Source organism: Berghia stephanieae, chromosome 3 (assembly GCF_034508935.2).
Source record: "Berghia stephanieae isolate SIO BIC M18660-M18661 chromosome 3, UCSD_Bste_1.3, whole genome shotgun sequence".
NCBI lineage: Eukaryota > Metazoa > Mollusca > Gastropoda > Nudibranchia > Aeolidiidae > Berghia > Berghia stephanieae.
The window spans coordinates 106827812-106854457 of NC_088362.1; the positions used below are offsets into that span (position 1 = coordinate 106827812).

The 26646-nt window shown below is 37.1% G+C and overlaps 1 protein-coding gene across 4 annotated transcripts; it reads right to left on the minus strand.

Moving 5' to 3' along the window:
- Positions 1-725: 725 nt before the first annotated feature.
- LOC144969102 (uncharacterized) lies at positions 726-21026 on the minus strand. 4 transcript variants are annotated; one of them, XM_078908160.1, is made up of 7 exons: positions 20715-21026; positions 15217-15801; positions 14547-14628; positions 12141-12240; positions 10700-10823; positions 8804-8936; positions 726-7746 (listed from the first exon to the last, which is right to left on the minus strand). In XM_078908160.1, the coding sequence occupies exons 2-7, from the start codon at positions 15793-15795 to the stop codon at positions 7646-7648; spliced, it is 1119 nt and encodes a 372-aa protein (XP_078764286.1). In that variant the 5' UTR covers positions 15796-15801; positions 20715-21026; the 3' UTR covers positions 726-7645. The 4 variants fall into 4 exon arrangements, with proteins under 4 accessions (XP_078764286.1, XP_078764283.1, XP_078764285.1 ...); XM_078908157.1 differs by lacking the exon at positions 20715-21026 and adding an exon at positions 18465-18820; XM_078908159.1 differs by lacking the exon at positions 20715-21026 and adding an exon at positions 17752-17911.
- Positions 21027-26646: the final 5620 nt, after the last annotated feature.

Here is a 26646-nt window from a genome sequence, read left to right on the forward strand (position 1 = left end):
ACATTATGGTCATATCAGCGCCAGTAAAAAGAAAGATAATGGGATAGTAAAGACAAAAGAGTTCTAGAATTACTATAAAGCATCCAAGAAAAGGGAAGACAAAGAGGAATTGGTTCAAATATGAAACGTGTGTAGATTCCAAGAGCACACTATCAAAGTACTTAGATTGAGATCACTAAAAGTCTCATCCAGACACAAGCACAGGTCCCCGCTAAGAGGAACACACTCAAATGTTTACAAATCATATGTTAAAAATGAAAAGATTAACAGTACATAACAGAGAGATGATTTACAAGGAAAAAATACCATCTCCCAAAACAATAACTATACATTCGACTGTTTCCCTCTCAGCCAAGAAATCCGACCAAGGTCAGGATCACCAAGCAATCTCACCCCAAGACAAAGACAGAAAGCAATTGGAAAACAGATAAGAGGGGATAGAAGACACAGCAAGTACCTCCCTGCCCACTATGGGAGGTAGGAACCCCACCCAGTAGCCCAGGAGGGAAAGTCTCTGGCCCTACTGAGAGTTACACCAACAGCAGCAGGAAAGTAAGTAAACAGGCTTAATATCTTTCACTAAGTATAAAATCAATTTCACTTTCCCAAAATGGCTTTGAAGGGCAAATATCAGATCAGTTAAAAAAAAAAACAAAAACAAAAAACAAAGACAAATCTGGAGCATATAGCAGACCAGGAACAAAACAAACAAAAACAAAAGACAATTATTCATCCATTTAAAACATTTATTCATGATCTCTGCATGAAGGAAGTTTTCGTCTTGTCTTTACATTCATTAAATAATATTCAAAAATCAAGTTTGTATTGGGATTAATACAACGAATTAATTAGAATATAATAATATAATACAATTCAATAATAACATATAATAAGTCATAATATTTGGTTCACATTTACACGAAGTCAGCCGTATAAAATTGCGTTTTACTTGGTAGTCCAGGTATACAGGTTAAATTTTTAAATGTCAACCTGTAATCGTTTATAGCTTTAAATAAAAAATAATGGGCAGAAATGGAACTTTTGATTCTATCTGTATTGGCAGCGAAAATCTCCTTGCATTATATTACACCTGCCAGCGGACAAAAATGATTACCTCAGGTTGAGGGGATAAATGATTCACTTTGTTTTTTGTTTTTAAGGGTTTTACGGCGCTTGCAACACGTTAAGGTTATATCAGCGCCAGTAAAAAGGATGAAAATGGGATAGTAAAAAGTTCTAGAATTACAATTAAAGCACCCAAGAGAAAGTAAGACAAAGGGGAACTGGGAACAAATAGGGATCAGATGTAGATTCCAAGAGCATACCACCAATGTACTTAATTTGAGATCACCTAAAAGTCTCATCCAGACACAAGCACAGGCCCCAACTAAGAGGAATACACTCAAATGTTTACCAATCATATAATATAATATGCAAACTAAACATAATACAATGCATAACAGAGAGATGATTTACAAGGAAAAAAATATCATCTCCCAAAACAATAACTATGCATTTGACTGTTTCCCCCCCAGCCAGGACTCCGGAAAGGGCCAGGACAAAACCAAGTAACCTCATTCCAAGACAAAGACAGAAAGCATGTTGGAAAACAGATATAAGGAGATAGAAGACAGAGTATGTACCTCCCTGCCCGCAATGGGAGGTCAGGATCCCCACCCAGGATTCACTTTGTGAAATCGTATGAAGACTTATGGGAAATAAAAAAATAATAAGGAAATACAAGAAAGGAAAAACATTTTTAAAAAAGAGTGAGAGACAGAGAGAGAAAGAGAGAGAGAGAGAGAGAGAGAGAGAGAGAGAGAGAGAGAGAGAGAGAGAGAGAGAGAGAGAATAAACTACTCAAATAACTCTCCTGAGCTGAGTCAAATGTGTACTTGAATAAAAAATGTTAACAAATAAGAGGAGGAAAATGCAATCTAATGGATTTGAATCTTTGTCAACGTTGCCAACAGAAAAAAAATAAACACATAAATAAAATACAAATTTATTTGTTAAAATATTGTTTAAAAAAAAAAAACATCGATAGTATTTAGCTAAAAGTAAAAGGTTGTTTGTGACAGTTTCCTATTATTTAGGTCATATTATGGCCAGCAAATGTAGAAAATGATAATAGAATAAACTCATCATTATGGATCTAGAGTTTCACCTCAGTTCACGAAATGCCCAACAAAAACCAAAAACATGACACATGGACTTGTTCATACAAATATCATCAATAGTATACAACAGAAGTAGATCCCTGAGCATTCCTTCCTTATCGTATATTAAATTAAGTCCCAAACCAACTAAAACTCCAGCCAAGTAAGAGGATTTTCCTACCATCATAATACATTGGCAAACTCAACAATATGTGTGAAATACAAACATAATGAGATGATAGAAAGAAGGAGATATCTGCTCCACATACCTCCATAGATATGCTCTATCACTAAGCTTTTTAAAGGACAAAATCTTTGTTTTGTTTGTTTGTTGCTTTAGGTCTCTTCCAACACAATTGAGGTTATATGAGAGACCGCTGAAACAAAAAAACAAGCAATCTAACAAAAATAGTACAAATGTTTGTTTGTTGCTTTAGGTCTCTTCCAACACAATTGAGGTTATATGAGAGACCGCTGAAACAAAAAAAACAAGCAATCTAACAAAAATAGTACAAATGTAAATCAAAATCATAACCTAAAGATATCATAAGCTAAATTATAAATAACCAAGAACAGACAGGCAGAAGATTTACAGAAAAAAAAATATCCCCTGTCAAAAATACAATCACAAACCAAAGAAGCAGGATAGGCTAGTAAAGAGAAGAAGAAACGACATCACTCTCGGATCGTACACCCATGCGAACATCATAGGTATATGATTCAAGGGTGATGCTCCCATCCAACTCCAACCACCCGCAAATCTTTGTTTCTAAGCCATACGTGTTGCCTAATTGATGATTGACATTTTTGCAAATAATAATGTTTTACAATTATTCATTGAATAGGAGAAAATTGACTAAAATAGATATGGTGACTGAATTGGATGGACGGTGTCAACATAAACAATGGATTTTAGTATTTGGACTACTACTACTATCATACCATTACTAACACTAAAAAACCAGGAAGGGCAGTTTGATTCTAAAATAAACCATTTATTTCACTTATCAAATGAAGCTGATCTATTTCACTATCGACAACTTAAAGGAGAAAGGGATAATAAAAGACAAATGGGTGACCTTTCTATTTGTAATGTCACAACAGTCTAGAATTATGTTTTGTTTTTAAGACTTTGAATGGTTTTGCAGCGCTCGCAACACATTGAGGTCATATCAGCACCAATAAAATGGAAGAAAATTGGATAGTAAAGACATTCTTGATTTACAGTTAAAAGGACTCGAAGAAAAATTAAGACAAAGGGGAATAGTCCAAATAGGGAACAGATTTAGATTCCAGGACACACTATCAGTGTACCTACTTAGATTGAGACCACCTTAAGGCTCACCCAGACACCAGCACAAGATCCCACAAAGAGGAATTCTCTCAAATGTTTACAAAGCATATATTAAAAATTAAAAAAACAAAAAAAAACAGTACATAACAGAGAGATGATTTACAAGAAAAAAACTATAATGATACATTCGCCAGTTTCCCTCCCAGCCAAGGTCAGGACAAAACCAAGTAAATCTCATGCCAAGACAAAGAAAGAAATTGGAAAACAGATACAGGGGGATAGAAGACACAGCAAGTACCTCCCTGGGGTCAGGAATCCCACCCAGAGTTTAGAATTATGAAACCATATGACATGAAGGTGATCGTTCTAGAGGATACAGAAAGTCTTTTGTGATACTTTGTGAGGAGTGACATTTATCAATTTAAAAACAATGGCAGGGATACATTGTAATGACTATGGATCAAAGAAAGATACATGATGAAAGATCCAATTAATACTGTTTGGTTCCAGTTCAAATTGCAGTCAGAAATTTTTCGACAAAAGTCCACATTGTCTAAATCGCAACAATTTTAAACTCAAATAAAAAATTGGAAAAACAATCTGCATATCTATCAGCCATAGTTTAAGTAAAAGATAAAAAACAGGGAGGAGGTTGTCCATACAAGTGAGAAGAATCTTGGGGACAAAAAAAGGGAGTTGAAAAATCTGTTACAGGTATCCGAGAGTATGACAAAAGGGGACATAGGAAGTGTACCTATGAAAAATTGCAGGCACAGAACTTTGGGTGCAGCCATTAGCGAAGTAAAGAACGGCAAAGCAGCAGGGATAGATGGTGTATATCCCGATATGGTGACGCATCTGGGCCCCAGGGTACGGGCCTGGCTAGCAGAGGCAATGTCTGACGTCCTTGCAAAAGGAAAGCTTCCAAAAGTGTGGAAGCACGCGAAGATAGTTGCCATCCTGAAGCCAGGGAAGCCGGCGAAGGAGGCAGACAGTTACAGACCCATATCGCTGCTGAGCTGTCTTTACAAATTGTTGGAGCGTGTTCTATTAAACCGATGGGGGCCGGTCCTAGACGCTGCCCTGCCACCTGAGCAGGCAGGCTTCAGGGAAGGGAGGTGCACCACGGAGCAGGTCATTGCCCTTACAGAGCATATTGAGCACGGGTTCGAGAGAAAACAGCAAACAGGTGCTGTGTTTATAGACCTATCAGCGGCGTACGATACGGTCTGGTGCGATGGGTTAATGCTCAAACTTGCAAAAATCATAAGGTGCAAAAAGACCTTGAAGTTGTTCTCTTCGATCTTAGGGGAAAGGCAATTCCACGTCGCGCTGGGAGACGTCACGAGCAAAGTAAGGAAATTGAAGAATGGGGTCCCTCAGGGGTCGGTACTTGCGCCAATGCTGTTTAACGTTTACATTAGCGATATGCCGAACACTTCCTCCCTGAGGCTGGGATACGCAGACGACTGGGCACTCGTTACTCAGAGTAAAGTGTGGACCCGTCTCGAGAGCGTACTCAGCGAGGACGTCACCAGACTCAAATCCTACTTTGACAAGTGGTACCTGAAGATGAACACTTCAAAAACCGTGGCCACTGCATTTCACTTATGCAGTGGTTGGCACACCCGTAAACTGAATGTCCTAGTCGGGGACCAGCCACTCCCATATGAGCCGCGTCCAAAATATTTAGGGGTGACGTTGGATCGCAGCCTTACCTATCGGGTTCATCTCGAAGGGGTTGCCCGGAAGATAGAGAAGCGGAACAGTCTTCTGAGGAAGCTGGCGGGATCGACTTGGGGCGCTAGCCAAGCGCTCCTGAGAACATCCGCCCTGGCACTATGCTATTCCACCGCGGAGTATTGCGCTCCAGTGTGGGGTAGAAGCAGAAACGTTGAGAAGGTGGATGTAAAACTTCGCAAGTCGATGCACATAGTGTCGGGAACGCTAGCAACAACCCCTAGAGAATGGGGCCCGGTAATGGCAGCGATCCAGCCCCCCGATGTCCGGAGGGAGACCATTACGGGAAACTGGCTGAGTAAGATCAAAGAGAGAGGGAATGGGGATACCCCTCTCATGCGCATAATGAACGGTGCCCCCGTTTCGAGCCGAAATAAGTCCCGGCAACCCTTGTACGCAGAATCCCTGACTACGGACAGAGCTGCACATACGAGATGGAAGTCGGTTTGGACGAATTCAATCCCTCGTGGGGGCGGGGACCTACACTCCTCTAAGCTTGGTGAGAAGTTGCCAGGCTTTGATACCAGTAAGAGGAGACACTGGGTAGCTGCGAATCGGCTTCGGTCGAGGAGCTGCCTAACGGCCGGTGCGTTATATCAGTGGGGTCTAACTTCCTGTCCTTTATGTCCACGCTGTGGACAAGAACCCGAAACGGCAGAGCATCTAGTCGAAAGGTGTGTTGTGACGATGCTACCAGGCGGGTTCGCGACGGTGCACGAATGCGGACCGGACTTTGCTGATTGGGTCGATCGTCATAACATAATAGTGTGAACCATAAGAAGCAGCAGCCAAATAAAGAATTTCCCTATGAGACCCTTAGATGCCCAGAGTCCTTAAGAGAATCAAACCAGAAAAGAGGGAAATGGAGTAAGGGACGGTACAATGCTAGGAAAACAAGCTTATCACTCACAGAGAGGGACCATTTTTGATATATTAGTGTATACTCTTTCTTTTCATGAAAAGTAAATGAATGGCAAGGGTGACTTTCTTACAAATCGTATTTAGGCTCTTTTATCAACCATCATTACAGATCCTTCTCATTTAGACAGTGGTGACAGCTATGCATCTAAATATTAATTTATTCCAGAGTTATATCATTGTTATTAATCCTCTGGTAATAACCATAAATTAAATATTGTAAATTGCAGAAAGATCGATCCCTACTGATAAGGATACAAGAATTCAGAGTCAGTGACTAATTTTTTGTGTTGTTAAGAAAGTAACTCCATCTAACGATAGAGCAATTATGGAAGAAAGAATCATAAAGTGTCATTCTTATTTGTAGAACCCAAATTCTTCTAACTAAAGACAATTTTTTGTCCATTTACCATTAACAGTTATGTAAAAATACTGAAGGAAAGAAAGAAGCCACAAAAAGATGTTTGTCGCTATAATCACAGCCATTTCTTCATAGCAAGGAAGAACAACAAAAATAGAGGCAATATAAGACAAAAATATTACTTTAATTGACACAAAAAATTTGAAGAGAATCAGAATGTGGCATGATCAATCTGCTAGGGAGAAAAGAGTTACAATAAGCCCTTTGTAGATTGTGTCGAGTGACATATGAACCAAATTTATCTACTATAGAATAATTATGTGTGCACTGACATATTGATGGCCCATTGATCGAACCTCTGAAGTTATGTCTTTGCCAAAGGCTACATCGGAGGTTCGATCAGCGGGCCATCTATATATTGCCTCATTTCTATCCAATTTGGCTCACATTTTTCAGTTCAAATTTCAGTGAAAAAGTATAACCTAAAAGATGTCGGAAATTCTTATACATGAGACTTCTTTAAAATCTCAATGTCAAACTGGAGGATTTTTCGGCATTTTCGGGCCAAACACATGTGTTTCTTGGCATCAAAATGTAGATAAATTGTACCCATATCTAACAAAATGTAAATTATGAAAATCCCACTAATAGAGATGGCATAATGATTTTTTTTTGTGACGTGTGGTAAATTTTTAGGCAGTTATCTCCCTGTCCCTGGTTGTTGGGATAAGACTTGGGCTGTCAAGCAATGGGTTAAAGTCAATCCTGTCAATTATACATAAAGGAAGAGGTCCAAATATGTATCATGACAGATTGTAAATTTGACATAGAATAACAGACTTAAATACATAGACAGAGCTCAAATGACATAAACTTAAGTATAACAACAGATATAACCTTTCTTAAATCTCTTATTTTTGATCTCCCCCCTCCCTCCCTCCCTCCCCCCTCCAACTACCTTTCATTTACATATTGTGATGTGAAACTTTTTTCCGAGTCGAACGAAATAATGCCTTGCTCTGCTTTAAGACTACTCAAATTCTATCATGTTTAGGGTCAAAAAAAAGTATAATACATTCTATATTACAATTCAATGATATGACATGTGACATTATATTACAAGATGTGGTCAAGGGCAGGTCATAAGCATGTGACAGTGACCTTTGACTAATGTCATGAATTTCCATCCACAGACGAACCGTTGAGGTCTAGGTCTTTGGGGAAGGTTACAACACTGCTGTCACGTGTTAGCTTCAGCATGCCACTGAGAATTTCTGAGGAACAAAATAAAAACCAAAAAATAATTTAATTAAATTTTTAAAAACTGATATTGATTTCATATGTTCTGATTGTAGTATCGAAAAAACAAAATAAAAACAAAAGTGGAATACAGGTTGAGAATCGGTATGTTGGCAGGTATTGCCCCTGTGCCATGTTCACTTTCTCCAAGTGGACTGAGTTACCACCCTCATACCAAAGGGTAAACAAAATATTTTGGTGAAAAGACAAAAAGAAATATGCCCTGACACAGGATTAAACTTAAGACACCTGATGTGCCAGGGAATAGATATGTTATCATCACAAGAAAGTTGCGGAGAAAACATAATTGTGTGATACTGGTAAACAGAAGAATTTGAATAGGAGTAATACTTTGATTTAGAGTTTGCCATACATAATCCTGCCACAGACAGCAAGCAAAAAATGTGTGTACAAATTATTTAAGAAAAGAGAGGGTGAGGGGTATCTGTTCAATCAAAATGAATGATGTATATCCTTATCTATGCGGAATATCACATACTTTAACAGGCTTTTGAATAAACGTGACAAGTTAAGAACCAGGCACGAGTGCAAGATAAAAACCTGAAAAGATGAGTACAAAACAGTGCCGAGAAAGGCAGAAAGAAATAAACAAGAAAAATTATCATCCCATAAAGATTTAAAAAACAACTTTCAATTCAAACACATCTATACATTCTATGTATCCACAAACTTTCATAAATTTATTGCACATTATTTGATGCTGTTATCATTAACATTAGTAGAAGCTTAAGTAATCATCATTTATGTTTAATGTATTAGAAAAATTTTTAAAAATTGAGAATACTGCTATCAAATATTAGAACCAAATTTTTTTTACAGATAAAAGATTGTCTAACTACATCAAAATGCAACGCTGCTTATATGACAAAGTAACTTTTAAATCAATAACTAATCTTCTCTCGAATAGAAATCCACCCAAAGCAAATACTAAAAAATATGAACCATATGAGAAATACTACAATTTTTGGAAATTGCTCACTTTTCCTGCAAGGTAAATTAGCTTCAACTTACGTTTTCTGAGGATAGGAAGAGAAAGACTTCGAGTCTGCCATTCCTGAAGCCTGCTGACCATGGAATCAAGTGTACTGGCATCACCCATCACCCTCTTGAAGGAATCAAACAGACTAGATGTGATGGAGTGGAACTACAATCACAAAGTTAAGGATGAAATTTTGTTTCCATTGAATGTCATCTCAGCAAAAGAAAAAAAGAAAGTGATAGGGAATTTACAAGAAAATAGATTGGCACTTTTACAAAGCACCCGCAAAAGAGCTAGACAAAGGGGACAAGCTAATCCATTAAAAAAAACAACTTCACTGTATAGCACTCTTTGCTTTCCTTGTCAATCAAGGTCCCAATCAAATTCTTTCAAGACCCCAATTCACGGGAACCATAATGCCGCCACATGTCAAGAATGATCCAAAAAAGGCCATTTATCAATGGTAAAATGTCACGTGAAATCTCTTTAAATGAATGCACGTGTACATTTTGTAGTGTAGTCTTCAAATTCCAAAAACTTGACAGTTTTAAAAGCTCTTTTTCCAGACACAAAATGAAATTTTAAAAGTATTTCACCCCCCCCCCCCCCCCCCAATTTTTTCCAGACTTACTGACCCATCACCAAAATCCTGACTTATTCCCCCCAATGTCTCGACTTGGACAATGGAAGAACTTCACTCAGCTCATTCCATTTTTGTAACTGATGGATTGTTTTAAAATACAGTGCAAACCTCTGGATAACTACACCTCAAGGATAGCAACATTGACCCCTGGTCCCGATTTTTTTGGCCATATATTCTTAGTTATAAAACCCCCCAAAAACATTGACATACATTTTACTAAAATATTTGGTAAAAACCCGTTTATCGATATTTTATTATTTCAACCACAAATCTTCCCCCCTACTGAAGTCAATTTTTTTGTGCATCAAAACCGATGAGTTTTTCATGAGAAGTCAAAATGTTTGTAGTGATTGACCGAGTGAGGTTATATTTGGCAACTTTTAAAGTCAAAATTGACCACAAGGACCTCTAGCAACAGCAGCTTCTAATGGTCTCGCACAACAATATTATGATGGTCTATCCAGATGGGGAATTCGTTGCCATATTTGAATTCAGTCACAAACCTGCCGGTAGCCTCGTTACATTGGGTTCTTTGCCACAGCATGTGACACCAATGACAGTGTCATGACTGATCGCCAATTGCTGACAACCTCGTCGATGAATCAAGAGAGAATTGAGATCTGTTCCATTATAAACGACAGAGGTAAAAGAGTATTCGAGCACTGTTAGAATCAAAACAAAGACAATACACACTGGAGAGTGAACGCTAAACTAGGTAAAACCTTTGCCAACAGGTAAAATATGTGGTTGAGAACGTATCTTATCTCAGGCACTGGTTGTCATAATCACAGGCCTTTCCACACACCCTTTTTTCCCAACATCTTGCAAATCCCTGGACAACAACATAATTTTCGGGTCTTGGGCAATGTTGTTATCCAGGTGTTAACAAGAGATGAAGTGAGTAGAAAAGTGCCAGAAGACAATAGAGAATAAAAATTTTCGCGGCGGTGGTGGGGTTTGAACCTGCGACCTTATTGGTACGACAACTCCGCCTGGCCGGTGAGAGCGTGACTCTAGTAAACATATGATACTTTAAATTTCATTCTGTTAGAACTCAAGTCTAATTTTGAGACATGAGTAAGACGTGTGGTCATCTGCTGAAAGAAATAATTGCCTATAACTACTAGTTATGGAAATGGAAAGTTGTTCAAAGACGACCAATCTTAGCTATATCTTTATGGCATATTGAGGCAATGACTAAGGTTGCAAATAAACCATGTGTAAAGTCCATAATATTTCAACCATTAAAAGCTATTCAATGGAACAATTGGGGCCAAAAGGATACGATATAATGCTTGGTGGAGATCTTGCTTTGCTGGGCCACCCACTCTGAGTAAAGCTGGTCCAAACCTGGATAAGATGCTGAATCATGTTTCAAACCGCCTACTGGCAGAGTCTCTTGAAAGGAGCTGCAAAGCAAAAAAGGGAAAATGCTTCATGTCTGACCCTCGAAGAGTATATTGTATGACAATGAATTCAAAATTGATTTACCTAGTAATAAATATGATCTATATTTAAAAACAACAACACATTAATTAAAAAAAAAAAACAAAAAAAACAAAAAACAACCAATTAACAATTTCTTTATTTTAAAATATCTTTACAGTACTTTATTACAAATGCTGACAAATACCTAAATTGAAATACAATATATTTCTAAAAAGAATTTTAATTCAAATATCATTAAATTAATACATATTCTTACTTCTTAAAGAAAAATTTTTTGTTAATTATTGTAAAGTACAGTTGATTACTCTTGTAATCTTGGCTTTTATATCTTTAGTGTAGATAATTTCTTAAAAGATAAATGAATCAATTTCATTGAAATGACTCTGAATATAACAAAAACAATCAACTGTACGAGAAAAGAAATGAAAGGTAAGATACCAAAAGGACCAAAAGAATAAGAAGAATTATGAAATCAGAATATATGTCTATTGTGTCAACATACAAATTCTCTCTTCTTAAGCTAAAAATAAGCCTAAGCCCCCCTTAATCTCTGAAATGAAAAGTTAATGATATATAGGTATTGATATTTTTTTCTCTCTAAAAATCTGAAACAATTTTGCAGAATATCAAAAACAAAAACAAAAAATCAACTCCTGGTAAAATAACTATGAAAATTAACTGATATAATCTGGAAAAGATATGTGAATATTAGATAAAAGCAGAGTTAATTCGAAAAAAATAAATAAAAAATAAAATAATTAAACGCATTCCTAACCATTTACATAAAATTTCTTACCATGAACCTTTCTGTGTTAAAAAAAAACTATTCTACTAGATATAAAAAATGGCTTAAACTAATCACTTCAAATAAATATTTTCAAAATGTCTCTACCTAAAAACGCAGAACCGTGTGCAAAATTTAAGATAACAGACGCAAAACTCCTTAGAAAACCGCATTTGATTTGGACTAGTAGTTAAGGTAGAAAAAGTAGTAGAACCACTATGTAGTGAACGACTAAGCACACACATAGTTACCCTAGGTGTCACCTTTTCCTACCGACTTATAAGCCTTCATCTTATTTTCAATTTCATCAATCCCGTTGTCCCAAACTCCTTGTACCGAGTTTGGGACCACTTCATCATCATCTTGCCATCATCCCCATTTTCGACAGTTGCTGAATTTCCCTACAACTCGCAGGCTGATAGGTTGGTAGATTGGTAGGTAGTATGTCAGTAGAATGATGAATCACCACATTGTTGACACCAGCACAACTTACTGAATTTCTTCGCTCAGGCTCTGAATCTCTCGTCGAAGCTCAGCCGATTTGTTCCCTCGATCAGAGACCCCGTCTTTCAGTTGTTGAATGTGCTCAGCAGCTAAAAGCGAGGGAGACTGGTCAGAATAAGGGTCAAGTGCCCTTATAAACTGGGCACACACTAACCTAGGCACCACCCTCAATCACACAATAACAACATCCCTCATCAAAATTAAAAAAAAAAAAAATTGAAAAAAAAGAAAAAGAAAAAAAAAAGAAGTCTAAAAATACAAATATAAATTTAAAAGACTCTTTCTCAGTCATTCCACTTACGATTAAATAAAAATATCAATACAGATTATGCTTAGGGATAAAAAAAATTACCTATATTTTAATCTGCATATATGATGCTGTGTAATATTTTTCTTTACATTGTTATCATTTTCATTTCTTTTTTATTAGGTACACACTTTCTGATGTTCCAAATCGAACCTGTATATAATGTAAAGTTTTTGTCATTTTAATGAATGATAAGCAGAATGAATACCTGAAGTATCACTAAAAGATTTTTTTATGATTTTATGAATACAAAATAACAGCAATCAATTTAACAGCGTCGTAGATGCAGGAAAAATTATGTACCATTCATTTACTTACCGCACTTCTTAGTCCCTATGAACTATGAATCACATTAACTTAACACAGGCTAAATATAGATAGAAAATGGATCAAATTAGCTCTGTCAAATTTTCAATTGTTTCACATCAAAACAATGCATCAAACTTTTCAATTTTAGCTTTTATCTCAAGGGTGAGGGAATTTTTTTGACAAATAAAGGAACAGAAAACAAGGAATATGCCAAACAAAAATTAATTCATTAACCCTTTAACGACGAGTCAAATGTATCTCAAATCATAATTTAAACTTGTAAATGAGCTCTATAAAAATTGACTGAAACTCTTCGACAAACTGAAGATTCAATTATTTTTTTTAAAATAAGGGCATCATTGGAGAGGAGAGTGATAAATACAATATATCAAAATAGTGGGTGTTATTTCTTACTGGAAGTATGACTGCCATAATTTGATGTAGAAGGAATGCTAATAAGCATGTCATTCATATAGGTAAAGATGACTTCATCAAAGTCATATTCCTGCCTCTGGAATTTTTTTGACATAGAAAAATAATCACCATTATCATCTTTAACTTCTAGCCATGACCAATTGAATTTATTCCTCACGGGACTCACATCTTTATCGATGCTCGACAAGTCTGAATTGCGATCCACGAACAGACAGCTCAGCCATTGTGAGAACATTAGAATAATGTAGCAATGAGCAAACTTGATTTTCAATCAGTAAATGACAGAGAAAAAAAAACTTAAATAAATATGACTTCAGGCCAATACACTGAATTATTAAGTAGAAGTGAATTATCAAGAAGAAACTTCGGCAGGCGTAGCGGAAAAATTCAAAGAATCGAAATGAAGGTAAATCGCCACAAAACAGCAAGCTCGCTTGGGCTTGAGCAAAACAATGCCAGAAAACGTCCTGATTTGCACGGGAATTAATTAGGCTACTTACCATTGTTCCTTATGATCAGGTACTCAATCAGTGAAGAAACGGTCAACCAGTTTGTTTACAACGTGAGGCAATCGAAATGTGATTGTAGCAATCTATTCTACCTTTCGATTTGAAGATGTCTACATAACGAACTTGCGGCATTTCGCAATTTACTTTATCACAGTTTTGAGACTCGAAGGGTAAATGTGGTCAATTTTGGCTTAGATGAAACAGTGAAATTTATCGCTCGGTGGCTCAGTTAAAATTGGCTACAGTTGGAATCACGACGGATTGGAAAGTGAAAAAATAATTTAACGAAGGATGTGTGAAAATACCCAGGGAAGTGTTCAGACACGCCTTTTATAAAAAGCGTCGCTTTGTCTTGGCAATATATACATCGTTAATATAAACGGTCCCCATGAGCTATGCGTAGCGCTGTGGAACACTCCTAATTATTTTACGGACATTCGACTACGATTTGTGAATTCTTTCTTTATTTATTTCTTTCCTTTTTTAAATATTTGAATTTGACAAATTGACTGATTTCAGTTAATTGACTGAGAATTTACAGGTCTAATAATTTAAAAAATTCTACAGGTCATGACTGCAGACCTGACGTTTTCACCAAGACAACCGTAACAACCATGTGACTGAGGCTTCCCCAAGGAAACCAGAAACACATAGCTGTGACACCTCTTTTGGTAAAAACGATTAGAATTGATGTCAGGCTACAGGGAAATCCATCCAGCCCGCCTGTAAAGGGTTAAATCAAAAGAAAAGTTGAACAGAGCCACAGAGATCATGAAGCAGGACTTAAATTTTAGAAATGTCATTAACACAATTTTTGGGATTCAATTTGCCTCACCTTTGAATAAAATTGCTGATTCGCTGAGTTTCCCTTTATCCTGAAGTGACGGTACACAACTTTTGATTTCATCAAGACTTGTCTGAAAAGATAAATCAGACATACATAAATAAACAAGAACTCACATTTAAGCAACACATTTCCATGGGTTCACAAAACTCAAGGTCATGCCCTTCAAAACACTTAGTTACCCCAGCAGGCAAAATGGAACTGCTTTTCCATTTCACCAATACAAATCATCTGCTAGGCATATCATTTAATTCAAACCAAAGTCGAGTATCTTTGTGTCTGTAAAACAATTTATCTAGGAACAAAAAGTGTTCAGTTTTGGGATCATTGTCAGTAAGCAAAGTGAGCAATTGCGTTAATTATATTCTCCAAGTAGAAAAAAGAAGATACTGAAATAAAGGCTTGAATAAAAGGCCTTCAGGTAGCAGTTCATTGCTTTATCCACTCAAACACCCTGTTCCTTTTAATCGTAATCTTTTAAAAATAAATTCCCTACGAATTGTTCATTTCGGGTGATGCGCCCTAACCATTGGACGTTTGATAAACTTGACAGTAACAGAGTATCCATATTTTCTAACATTAAATATTCAATTTTGATGATGAATGATACATAAACAAAAAGATAAAACTGACCAACGGAAAAAGAAATAAAATTACTCACCTTAATTTTATCTCTACGTTTTACTTCGGCCCGTCTGTGTGAAGGTCGTTTGTGTCTAGGGACAGAATTATTTCCAATAGACATCTGTCTTGGACATGATGAGCCAGATATACTGCTTGCACTCATGTTACCACTGCTCTCACTCCAAGCTGGCGATGGAGCCCGTGATTGACTTTGAGGAGTGCTGCCACCAGAAAATGGTGGTGTGGCATCACCGTCACGTTGGCCAATACTTCCAGCAAATGCCTCAAGAGATAAGGAACTTGGTGTTGCCCCAGATGAGCTTTGGAAGAATGAGAGGAAGTTTGGGTCAAGTGGTGTTGAAAATGAAACGGTGTTGTCCACACTTCCACATGCTGTCATCTGTTTTGAGGTAGTTTCATCCAAAAACACGTTAGTGAGTTCCGACAGTGGCTGAGCAGTCCAAGTGGACGAGGCAGTGAATCCATTTTGATTGGCTGGCCCCTCATAATCCATAGACAAACTGTCCAAAGAGAGGGGAACATCCTTCAAACTCTGAAGGAGAAGCTGATCAATTTCATTGGTAGGGATGTCGAGGTCTGCTAGGTCACATTTCATGGGTGGCTGTTGAGGAAGATATAAATGACATGAGACACAATCTAAGACTAGAAGACCAAATTTCAATTTCCGAGATGAAGAAGCTCACATAACATGCTTTCATAACAAATTATATGCATGGATTTCCTATACAATTACAATCAATCCAAAACATCATCATCCAAAACAATAAGTAGTCAGAGGTGGTTTGTCCTTCAATAATGCTTGGGAAACTGACTAAGCACGGCAGTGTTGCGGACAACACAAAGAGAGACCTTACCGCCTAGGCTACACATTTATTCAGCCCTCTTGCACGGACAGGCTAGCTTGTCAATTTCTAACTCAACCTCTTGCTGCTTCAAAACATTTGGTAACATTTATTGACGAAGATGTAATCCCGTGCCCCCTTTCCCTTCGAATTTGAGCTTTCCATCAACTCGTGACAAAGCATAATAAAAATTGACAAAAATGACTATGTCCTCATTTACTAATTGTTTAAATAAAATAAATAAATAAAATTCCCTTTATTCATCCCCATGGGGAAATTTGTCTTTAGGGTCTATTCCAAGGAAAGACTGGAATAACCCAGGCGTTAGACGCAGTGCAGCGCCGCAAAGTGAGCTAGGGCGAGGTGACTTGCTCAAAGTCGAACAGTGCGGCGGGTGATCGAACTCGGTACCTTTCGGGTACGAAGCAAAGGCCGTACCGCTGAGCCACGCTATCCACCACTTTTACATTATAATTTAACCAGAAACAGATTGGCACCAGATACCATAAACGTAAAAGCAATGATTTCCGACAAGCTACCAAGTGCTTTCAGAAATGGGATGCCCAAAGCCGATGGATTGCCCCTCCCTGGAAAACTCCAGGACTCTAGTTTGCTAAAGTGCTTTACATTTCTTCAGCTGATTCCTGACAAATATGGCATCTACTGACTTATACAGTAAGGCGTCGTATGATACTGTCGTCAATTGTTATGGGCAACAAAAGGAAATATCATAACTATTACACCCTATTAGTATTAGTAGTTAGCTGGTTAGCAGACTTACAGATAGGGATGAAATCTGCGAGACATATTCATTTTTTTGTCTTTCTAATTCTATTTATTTCAAGCACTGAAATCAGTGCAGGTTAGAGTAGATAATGTGTGTTGTTACTGCACCTCCCCCTTCCCTGCCTTTGAATTCTCGTGCTGATAAAAATATAATTTTTTTTTTTTTTAGTAACAAATGACAATAAAAATATTGCATTTAACCTTTCACTTTCATTGCTGGACTGAATATATGCACGTGTGTGTGTGTATAAATATTATATTTAATATATATATTTAATTTATATATTATATATATATAAATATATATAGCGGGGCTCGACCCCGGGACCTACCGGGCCACAGTGCAATGCTTTACCCACTTGCCCCCCCCCCCCCCCCCCCCCCCCCCCCATATATCTATATATATTCCAAGAACTAGTCATTATACCATATGAATATAATACCATGTATTATTAACATCATTATTGGCGTTGGGCCGCTAGCCATAATCATAATACATTTCAAAAGAAACTAAAAACATACAAAATCATAATTTGTTTTATGGTCTGCCTGGTTTCGCCAACAAACCAAGCTGAATTTTAAAACCGTTTTCATCAACAAACCCGTTACTTTCTCACGATTCAACTTAGGGTTACTAAAAATCGTTTTGTTCTCTAGATGAAAAAGGAATAAGAGATACGATGCTTTAAGTCTAAGTCCAGTGACTATTATTAGTAGACGATGTCTGAGTCTGATCAATTTAAAGTTGAACCTCGCTGATTTAGATTAAAATCACTGGCCCGTACAAGGGATTGTCATAATAATATAACACGTTAAAATAGTAAAAGTGGGAACGCAGTTAATATGAATAGTAATAAAGACATTTCTACACAATTTCATTTTTACAATTATATGATGACGAGGCCAGTTCTCCAATTACATACATTGGCTAAAGCAGAGAGTATAAAAATATGCTAATAGAGATGCATATGCCAATTTATATATTTTGTAAATCAGGCCCATCGATATGGCTACATGTCGATTCTGATCGATTCAATCACATTCCCGATACCCATACGCGTGGACCATAGAGGCGTTCATGGCGTGTACCCTTGGGGACTGACCACTGCCGGCTCAAGGTGAAAAAAAAAATAAAAATTACGAAACAACAGCCAACCCACACTACCGACGTGATATGTATGCGCAACAAAACTATTGCGCAGGATTAGATTCATGCCAACGTAGCAGTTTGCAAACTCGACTCCGGATTGGTTGAAAAGGACGACTATCGATTGGTCTGACGTCAACACAACCAAAATGCTATATAAGCTGAGAGCGTCCACTATTTGGATTTCGTTCATCCTGTCCGTTGAGCTGCAAACACCGGTCCATATCAAGTGTGAAAATTAATCCAAAATCCGAGATGTTGTGGTCGACAAAGTGATCAGTTTACCGAATCAAAATACAAACAACACATTGACTTCAATCAAGAGGCTTTCAGAATTATAATCACTGCAAAAGGCATTGGTTTTTGAGCTTTAAAATAAAAATGTGAGCCGTATGTCAACTAAAATCGACCATTAAAAAAAAAAATTGGAGATGAATGGAAATAAATGTTGAAGTGTAATGTAAACAAAACAAAATAAAAGAAACATACCTCATCCCCAAAAGAAGTTGTCTGGAAATCAACGAAGGATGTTGGAAGCTGGAGAGCCTGATGTTCGGCGTCCCTAGCAATCATTCCTTGATTTCACGACTAACACTATTCCGCTGAGAATTTAGGTTTTCAGATTGTCCGACATGAACTGATCCAAATCCGGCGTGACCTAGGTTTTTATACTCCGCCCCACAATGCACCGCGCGGGAACACATTCCACGAGCACGAGAGGTTTACAACGAGTGCTTATTGTCTTAATTCAACATAAGTTTACTTTTCTAATATTTTTCTTACATCATCTAGGATTTTTTGATGTGAGTATTTCATATTATTTTATCTTATTTTGGTTATGTGTCTACAGTGTATTCCATTCTCAATAATAACTTTGGCAGTGAATGACAAACCTTGTTTTGATTGGTCGATGACTTCCGTCATTGTAAATTTGCATAATTTGAGGTGCCACCAGGGGTGAGGGCGAAATCGGTTTTGTGTTATATTAATTATTGTGTTATTATTAATTAATATTATATGCTTTTGCCTCAATTAATATTTGTATTTATCACTTTTTGAGTTACACAGCTCGTTTCGTTCCATTCAACATTGATTCATACGCTTTAATCCTACGTTCATTCCTAGCAGCCACTATATCTATAAATACTAGTAACATTTGTCATGTTTGTTGCCATTTGTCAGAAAGGGTGCTTCCAACGATTTTTATTCTATTACCTACTGAAGACAAAGTTTAACTACTCTTTCCCTCGCCCTTTTTATTTATCCTGGGATTTATTTTGTTTCTATTAAGGCTAGCCTAACAAGCAATGAAATTTGTATTATAATAACATATTGAATAGCCCTTTGGACACGACAGAAGAAATACACTAAAATAAAATTATATAAACTAAACCACTGTGATAATATTATTTCAGAGGGCAATAATTTCGGTGAATGCGGGGGTCGTTCAGGGATCGCTGACCTTCTTTCAATGTTGTTTGAATGACCTTTTACTTGCGTTTTGTTCCGCATACTTGAGGTCATTGAATATAGAGGTACTACGTCAGAGCATGCATCTGGTCAGGAGTTGAAACAGGTGATCTTGCTTTCGATAATCCCTTACCCAAAGTATAATGGCTACAGCTTTATTCTATCGACTACTACTACTACTACTAGCATTGTGCGCTATCACGACCGCAATCTACGCTTCTCATTGACATCTGACTGTCATCTGATCTTTCTCACAATTTTTTTTGGTATCGTTTTTGTTCGTTCTTCTGTTACCATCAACACCATTATTATTATTATTATTATTATTATTATTATTATTATTATTATTATTATTATTATTATCTAAATTACAGACTAATTTTCACACAAATCAAAATCAATGTGATTGAAATGACAAATTTCATTTTACCTGTAGTAAATATTAATTTGGAGGTCAGGGTGATTTTCATAGCCCCTCACTCACAGTGGAGGATTAATCATTCAGCCCGGTATTTAGTTCGACTGACACGAGAGGACAAAATTATGATTATAATAATTAAAGTGCTTGTTCTAGTTAGGCTACTACTTATAACAGATGCTGGTGCGGGAGGCCTTTCGAAAGCTCCTCGTACTAGCATTTCTTTCGGAAGGCCTCCCGCTGGTGCTAATAACTGGTGAAGTACTTAATCACAACTAATAACTGGCGATGTTCTTTATTATAAAATTCGTTTTGATTACTTCAACTATTGTGAAATGATGGGAGGCCTTCCAAAATCTCCAGCATCCCCAGTAAAGTCTCCCTCCTCCCACACCCCCTACTGGAACATTATAAAAAAAAAGTACCCCCCCCCCCCACACACAAAACTTCTTATAGTACATAATAGAACATTATATTTTTTAAAAATACTGGGGGATGTAGGAGCTTTCGGAAGGCCTCCCTAGGATTCAGTTGTAGTTGTAGGGTTTCGTGCGTGACCGATCTAAACAAGCATTGGTAAGATACAGCGACTTGTTATAGTACTACGATGGTAAGATAGCATAGCTGTAGTATAATACAGTTTGCGTAAGTCTGCGTAGGGCCTTTAATTGTAGAGTGATTGCGTGACATTGAATTGTGACAGTGTGGTGTGTGGATGGGTACGGTGGTCTTCTACTTCTATCTACACACCGCACATCACAATACAAGTAGACAGTTAACACAAGCGAGATTGTGTGCTCAAATCCTGTATTCTTTTCACTTGTAACTTCTAATATTGAAAGCATATATACCTTAAAACACTGCTTTGTCTGTTGTTAAGATCAACCCGTAGGGTCTCAAGGAGAGAAAAAGATTGTCAAATCAAATCAGGAAAACAATAGGTACCTACTACCTAGTGTTGGGTTATTTGATCGCTTTTACTCGATCGACGATCGAGCGCCAAGCCACGAGTCAGTGCTCGATCTCAATGCCGGAAGAGCGAGTTAGTAAAACGATTACTCGATCGTAAAACGATCAGGCGAGTTGTGAGCTTGAGACGATCTTGACACGTGAGACGAGCTTGAGACGATCAGGATTCGAGCGAGCGGAGGGGTAACGAGTGTTTCGAATCATTTCAAATTCAAACGATCACAGTTTGCCATCCGATACCAATCGCCAATGTTTGCACACGGTAGTCTGTGGTTCTTCCACAGCCCTCACTCCTTGTCAGATGTTAGTGTGTCTGGGTGGCAGTGGCAGGGAAATTCGTATAGGTGTATCACGCGTGTGTGACAAGACTTCATTAAACCTACTAAAGTTTGACTATCACACACACACACACATACACACACACACACACACACACTAAGGCTATTTCTATGACACACACGCATCCCTCTATCAATGAACACTCCTACAGTAGTGCGGCTATGTGGTCTAGTCATGACGTAACTATAGGTAGTACTCTAGTCGACCATGGGTCTCGTGCATTATAATGGTCTAGTGGTATGACACCCGCTTTGGGATCGGAAAGTCCTGGGTTCGAGCCTCGCGCTCGGTGCATAGTTGAGTCTTTGGACAAGGCTTTTTACTCACATTCTCTCACCGTACTCAGGTGTAAAATGAGTACCTGGCCGTTAACAGCGTTGTCTTTGTCTGAAAAATTGTAATATCGCCTAACAGGCGGCATGTCCCGTCCTACATATCAAATGTTGCTGTTGACCGGGGACCCCTTTACAAAGCGCTTTGATCACATTTAGTGGATATTGTAAAGCTCAATTTTTTAAAGTAAAACATTAGCTTTGAATATGGAATGTTTCAATTTTAGATGCCTGTGTATTCTTTGTTAGTTCCCATCATCATCATCATCATCATCATCATCATCATCATCATCATCATCATCATCATCATCATCATCATCATCATCATCAGGGGCAGCGGTACGGTCTTTGGTAGGCACCCGAAAGGTACCGAGTTCGATCACCCGCCGCTGAGTGGTCTTGAGCAAGTCACCTTGCCCTAACTAAATTTGCGGCGCTGCACTGCGGCTATCGCTTGGGTTATTCCAGTCTTCCCTTAGAATAGACCCGAAAGACGAATCTCCCCTATGGATGAATAAAGGGAATTATGTTTAATTTATTTATCATCACCATCATATCAGCGGGATCATCATCATCACCACCACCACCACCACCACCCTAATAATAATGGATAAAATAAATATCAACACATTTCAATGTAATAATCAATCTAAAATCAATCAGTGCTCCTAAAAGACCCTTTGATTTCTTTGTCTAATTCGTTCCATACTTTTGGAGTCCCGACAAAGAAAGATTTTCAGCTAACTATAGTTTATATATGGGAATATTAATCAGTCGTTTATATTGGAATCGGAGTTGTCTAGCAGGTGTATTAGTTCAAAGCGCATTTCCAAGGATTTACCATGCTCAATGAACTTCACAATATTTAATTTAATTTATTCCTCCGGCACGCCATATCGACCATACATCCATTTCGTACAGTAGGTACCGATCGCTGTTTGGAGTCTTTTTGTATTAAAGCTCTTTACAATACCCGTCATTGCTTATAAGATAAGAATACATTCACACCTGAGTCAAGTGCCTGACACACGGACTTAACGTCTGGATCACAATTTTCAACAATCACTGTCACTCATCCGGCCATTGACAAGGCTTGATTTTGTGACAAGAGACACCGTACCACTGAGCGACCGAACAAATAATCACCATCTGCGCCATCGTCATCATCATCATCATCATCATTATCATCATCCTCATCACAGCCGTAACAGCCAGCAAAACCACAATCATCATCTTCGGGTCCGGTCTATCCGTGTGGGGGGTGGGGGTGGAACCTGCTAAAGTATTTCATTTTTTAAACAGAAACACGATAATCATCATCATCATCATCATCGTCATCCATTGTCGTCGGCATCGTTATCATCGTGTCCGGGCAATCCGTGTGTGTCTGGGTGTGGAACCTGCTAAATATTATTATTATCTACCTACCTAATAAAAACACACCATTCTTGTTCATTTATTTTTCAAATAATGAAATGAAAGGCACGACCTTTCCCGCACACACAAGAGGCGATGACGACCAGTGACAAATTATGGGAGGGGGGGGCGGCCGACAACTTTTGGCGCGACATAAATATGAAATGTTAAGGTGACAGCGGGATGATGGTGGGGGGGGGGGGGGGGGGGTCTCAACCCTTCACCATCAACAACTGTTTGATGGCGTGTGTGTGTGTGTGTGTGTTTGTGTGTGTGTGTGTGTGTGTGTATGTGTGTGTGATGCGACGAACGATCATAATCAAGGCTGCCAGACAGCCAGATTTCTTCTTGCCCAAGTACCAAGTAGTCAAATAGACCCCAAATAGCCAAACACCACAAACATTCTGACTCCCTTGAAAAACTCATTTGTTTTGATTAACAAAACAATCGACTACAGTTGGATAAACTTATCTTTTCATTTTTTTTAAACAAAATATTTTTTTTTTAATGAATAATAATAGAAAAGCGTTTCTTAGTAACCAATTTTGAACTTGGCCATCTGGCAACCCCCATCATAACCAGCTGCAGTCAAGCCAGCCACAGACATAAGAGAGGGAGGGGTCTGTGAAGTTCCTGTGGCAAACGAGTTGCTCGTGTGTTTTTTTTTCAAACGAATCACTGCTCGATGACGTCACTGACTCGAAACCCGCCCGAAACCGACTCGATTTTAGAGGACTCGATCGAAAACCCGCTCGATTTGATCGTTTCAAACTCGACCCAGCACTACTACTACCTACAAAAGTCACGGTGGCAAAACATCGTTGCTTCCGGTTCCGATCGGTTAAAGAATAAAAATATCGAAATTTTCCCTCGCCAGCCGAGTCAATAATAATAATAATAATAATAATAATAATAATAATAATAATAATAATAATAATAATAATAATAATAATAATAATAATAATAATAATAATAATAATAATAATAGTTGTTGTTCTTGTTGTTATTATTATAACAATAATGAAGATGGTGATAATAATGATCACGTGATCTCAAAACATTGTAAAACGTATGAACAACAACAAAAAGGAAAAAAAAAAAAAGGATTGAGGCAGTCTGTGCTTACAGGCGTTAAAACAGAAAAACGCCAACCATTTAAAATGCCAATAGCTTACTGCGCAAGCAATCCGTTAATAAGTAATTCCGCTTTTCTGCTCGTGTTAAATATATAATAATATTTTCTCCTATTGAAATGAAGACTCAAACCAAAGACTAATGGGTATTCCCCCTAAACACCTAATCACTAGGCCACGACGTGACCAATGAGTCAAGTTGGCCTTGAGGAATGTCAATAAATTGTCCTCAATTTCTATCTGCCTGAAATAGGAAATAGGACATATTCTCTATCATCTATGGGCAACAATAACTGTTCTAACTGACTGCCCATTTTAACGGGATTTGTTTAATTGGGAAAAATTGACACTTTAAAACAAAATCATAGATGTATGAAATTGTATAATTTCCCTCACTGTCATTCCAATTTAATATGGCGGCGTTGGCTCACGAAAGTCTGACGATGCTCGTCGTGGTCAGTGACCTGAATCGCCCCCTTGTTGTGCTCTTTAAAACTCGGTGACCCGCTCGACTCAGGTGTTGATTGAGCATCTTGCTATACTGCCATCCTCTTGAAAACAACGACAAAACAATCAAACAGTACAAAGAAAAGATTTTTTAAAAATCCCAGTTATTTAAAAAATGTTAGCCACACAACTAGTCCTTCAAATATCGATCGATTAATATAACCCACATCATGGCAAACACTCTCAAAACTAGGACTTCGCGAAGTAGTAGTAGTAGTAGTAGTAGTAGTAGTAGTAGTAGTAGTAGTAGTAGTAGTAGTAGTAGTAGTAGTAGTAGTCGTAATAGTAATGGTAGTAATAGTAGTGGTAGTAGTAGTAGTAGTAGTAGTAGTAGTAGTAGTAGTAGTAGTAGTAGTAGTAGCAGGGACGGCTGGTAATAATGGGCAGGGTGGGCAAATACCAGCCTGTTTTTTCAAGTTATATGCTGTATTATCAGGTCAGAAATAATCAAATTTAAATTAGATAATTTCAAAAGTTACTACTTAAACTTGATACTTCGTACTGAAATCAATTTGTGTGTATTTTTGATAGATTGCGAATCACCATGCATCATGTAATGCATAAACCAGGATACGCTCCTGTTCTTTTTTATCCCCCCCCCCCCCCACCACCCAACCACTCCACTCCGCCCACATCGTCATCTCATCGTCACGTCGCCTGACGGTGAACTAACTCCGATTTTTGCTGTCTGGCCTCTCTAGTTCTAGGTCGGGCTAATTCAAATGAGCCCACCTTATTAACCAGTGAAAACTAAATAGAGATTTTGGCAAACGAACTTTTTCTTATTTATTGCCTTACTTGTGCTGGTACCATTGATGTAATGACTTTGGGAATGTTCCAGTATTGAATTAAATTTATTAATTTACTAATTTTATATCAATTTAGTATTAATTTGTGTTGTTTTTATATATTTGTTTATCCATTTAAACTTTTCTTTTTTTCTCGTTTTCTTTAGTGCTTCTCAAAACTCATTTATTTAAATTGTTTTCTTATTTGTTTTTTGTTGTTGTTGTTGTTTTGGGGTTGTTTTTTTTGTTTTGTTTTTTAACAAATTAATTTGTTAGTTTTTTTTTTTTTAATTCTTAAAGTAATTACCGCTGTATTTTTATTGCCAGACAAAATAATTTTGCAAAACAATGTCATTTTCTATTGTATTCCGTCTAATAAAACAAAACACTTTTATTCAAAAGTCACGACTAAATAAATATATAAAATACAACTACCATTTTGGTTTTCTCAACAATTGAATTAGTATACGAGAAATACTCTTCTGAGAAAGGAGAGAGTTGAATTCTAACTAAGTTATAGAGGAAATACGGAAGGGTGGGCAGATTCCGTACTTGCCCGTCCTGAAGCTAATACATACATAAGATAGTTCGCGATGAAGAGGCGGGAAGCTCGGGGTTGGTTGGGTAAGGAGTAAAGATAACACGGTCGTTATAGTCTAACGAATGCATGAGGAGAAATTGGTAACATTATTTTGTCTTAATTGTATTGTATGAAGTATTGGCGAAAGCCTAAGATTAAATAAACTTTGTTTTTGTTTGTCTTATTTTGACTATGGAACTGATATTTGTCATAGCAGACCTGCCTACTTGAAATAGGAAAATAAAAATCGTAGTTTTCAGGGCTAATAAAATCGTAGATATTTTAACTACCCTTTAAAAAAATGACCGGAATTTCGTCTCTTTTGATAGATATCAATTTTTTAAAAACGAGAACAAATGATTGGAAACGTAATAATGATGTGATGGTGGTAGTGATAGTGGTAGCGGTGGTGGTAGTAGTAATGATGGTGGTGGTAGTAATGATGATGGTAATATTATTATTGTTATTATTATTATCATTATCATTATTATTATTTTATTATTATTATTATTATTATTATTATTATTATTATTATTATTATTATTATTATTATTATCATTATTATTATTATTATTATTATTATTATTATTATTATTATTATTATTATTATCATTATTATTATTATTATTGTCATCATTATTATTATTGTTATTATTGTTATTATTATTATTATTATTATTATTATTATTATTATTATTATTATTATTATTATTATTATT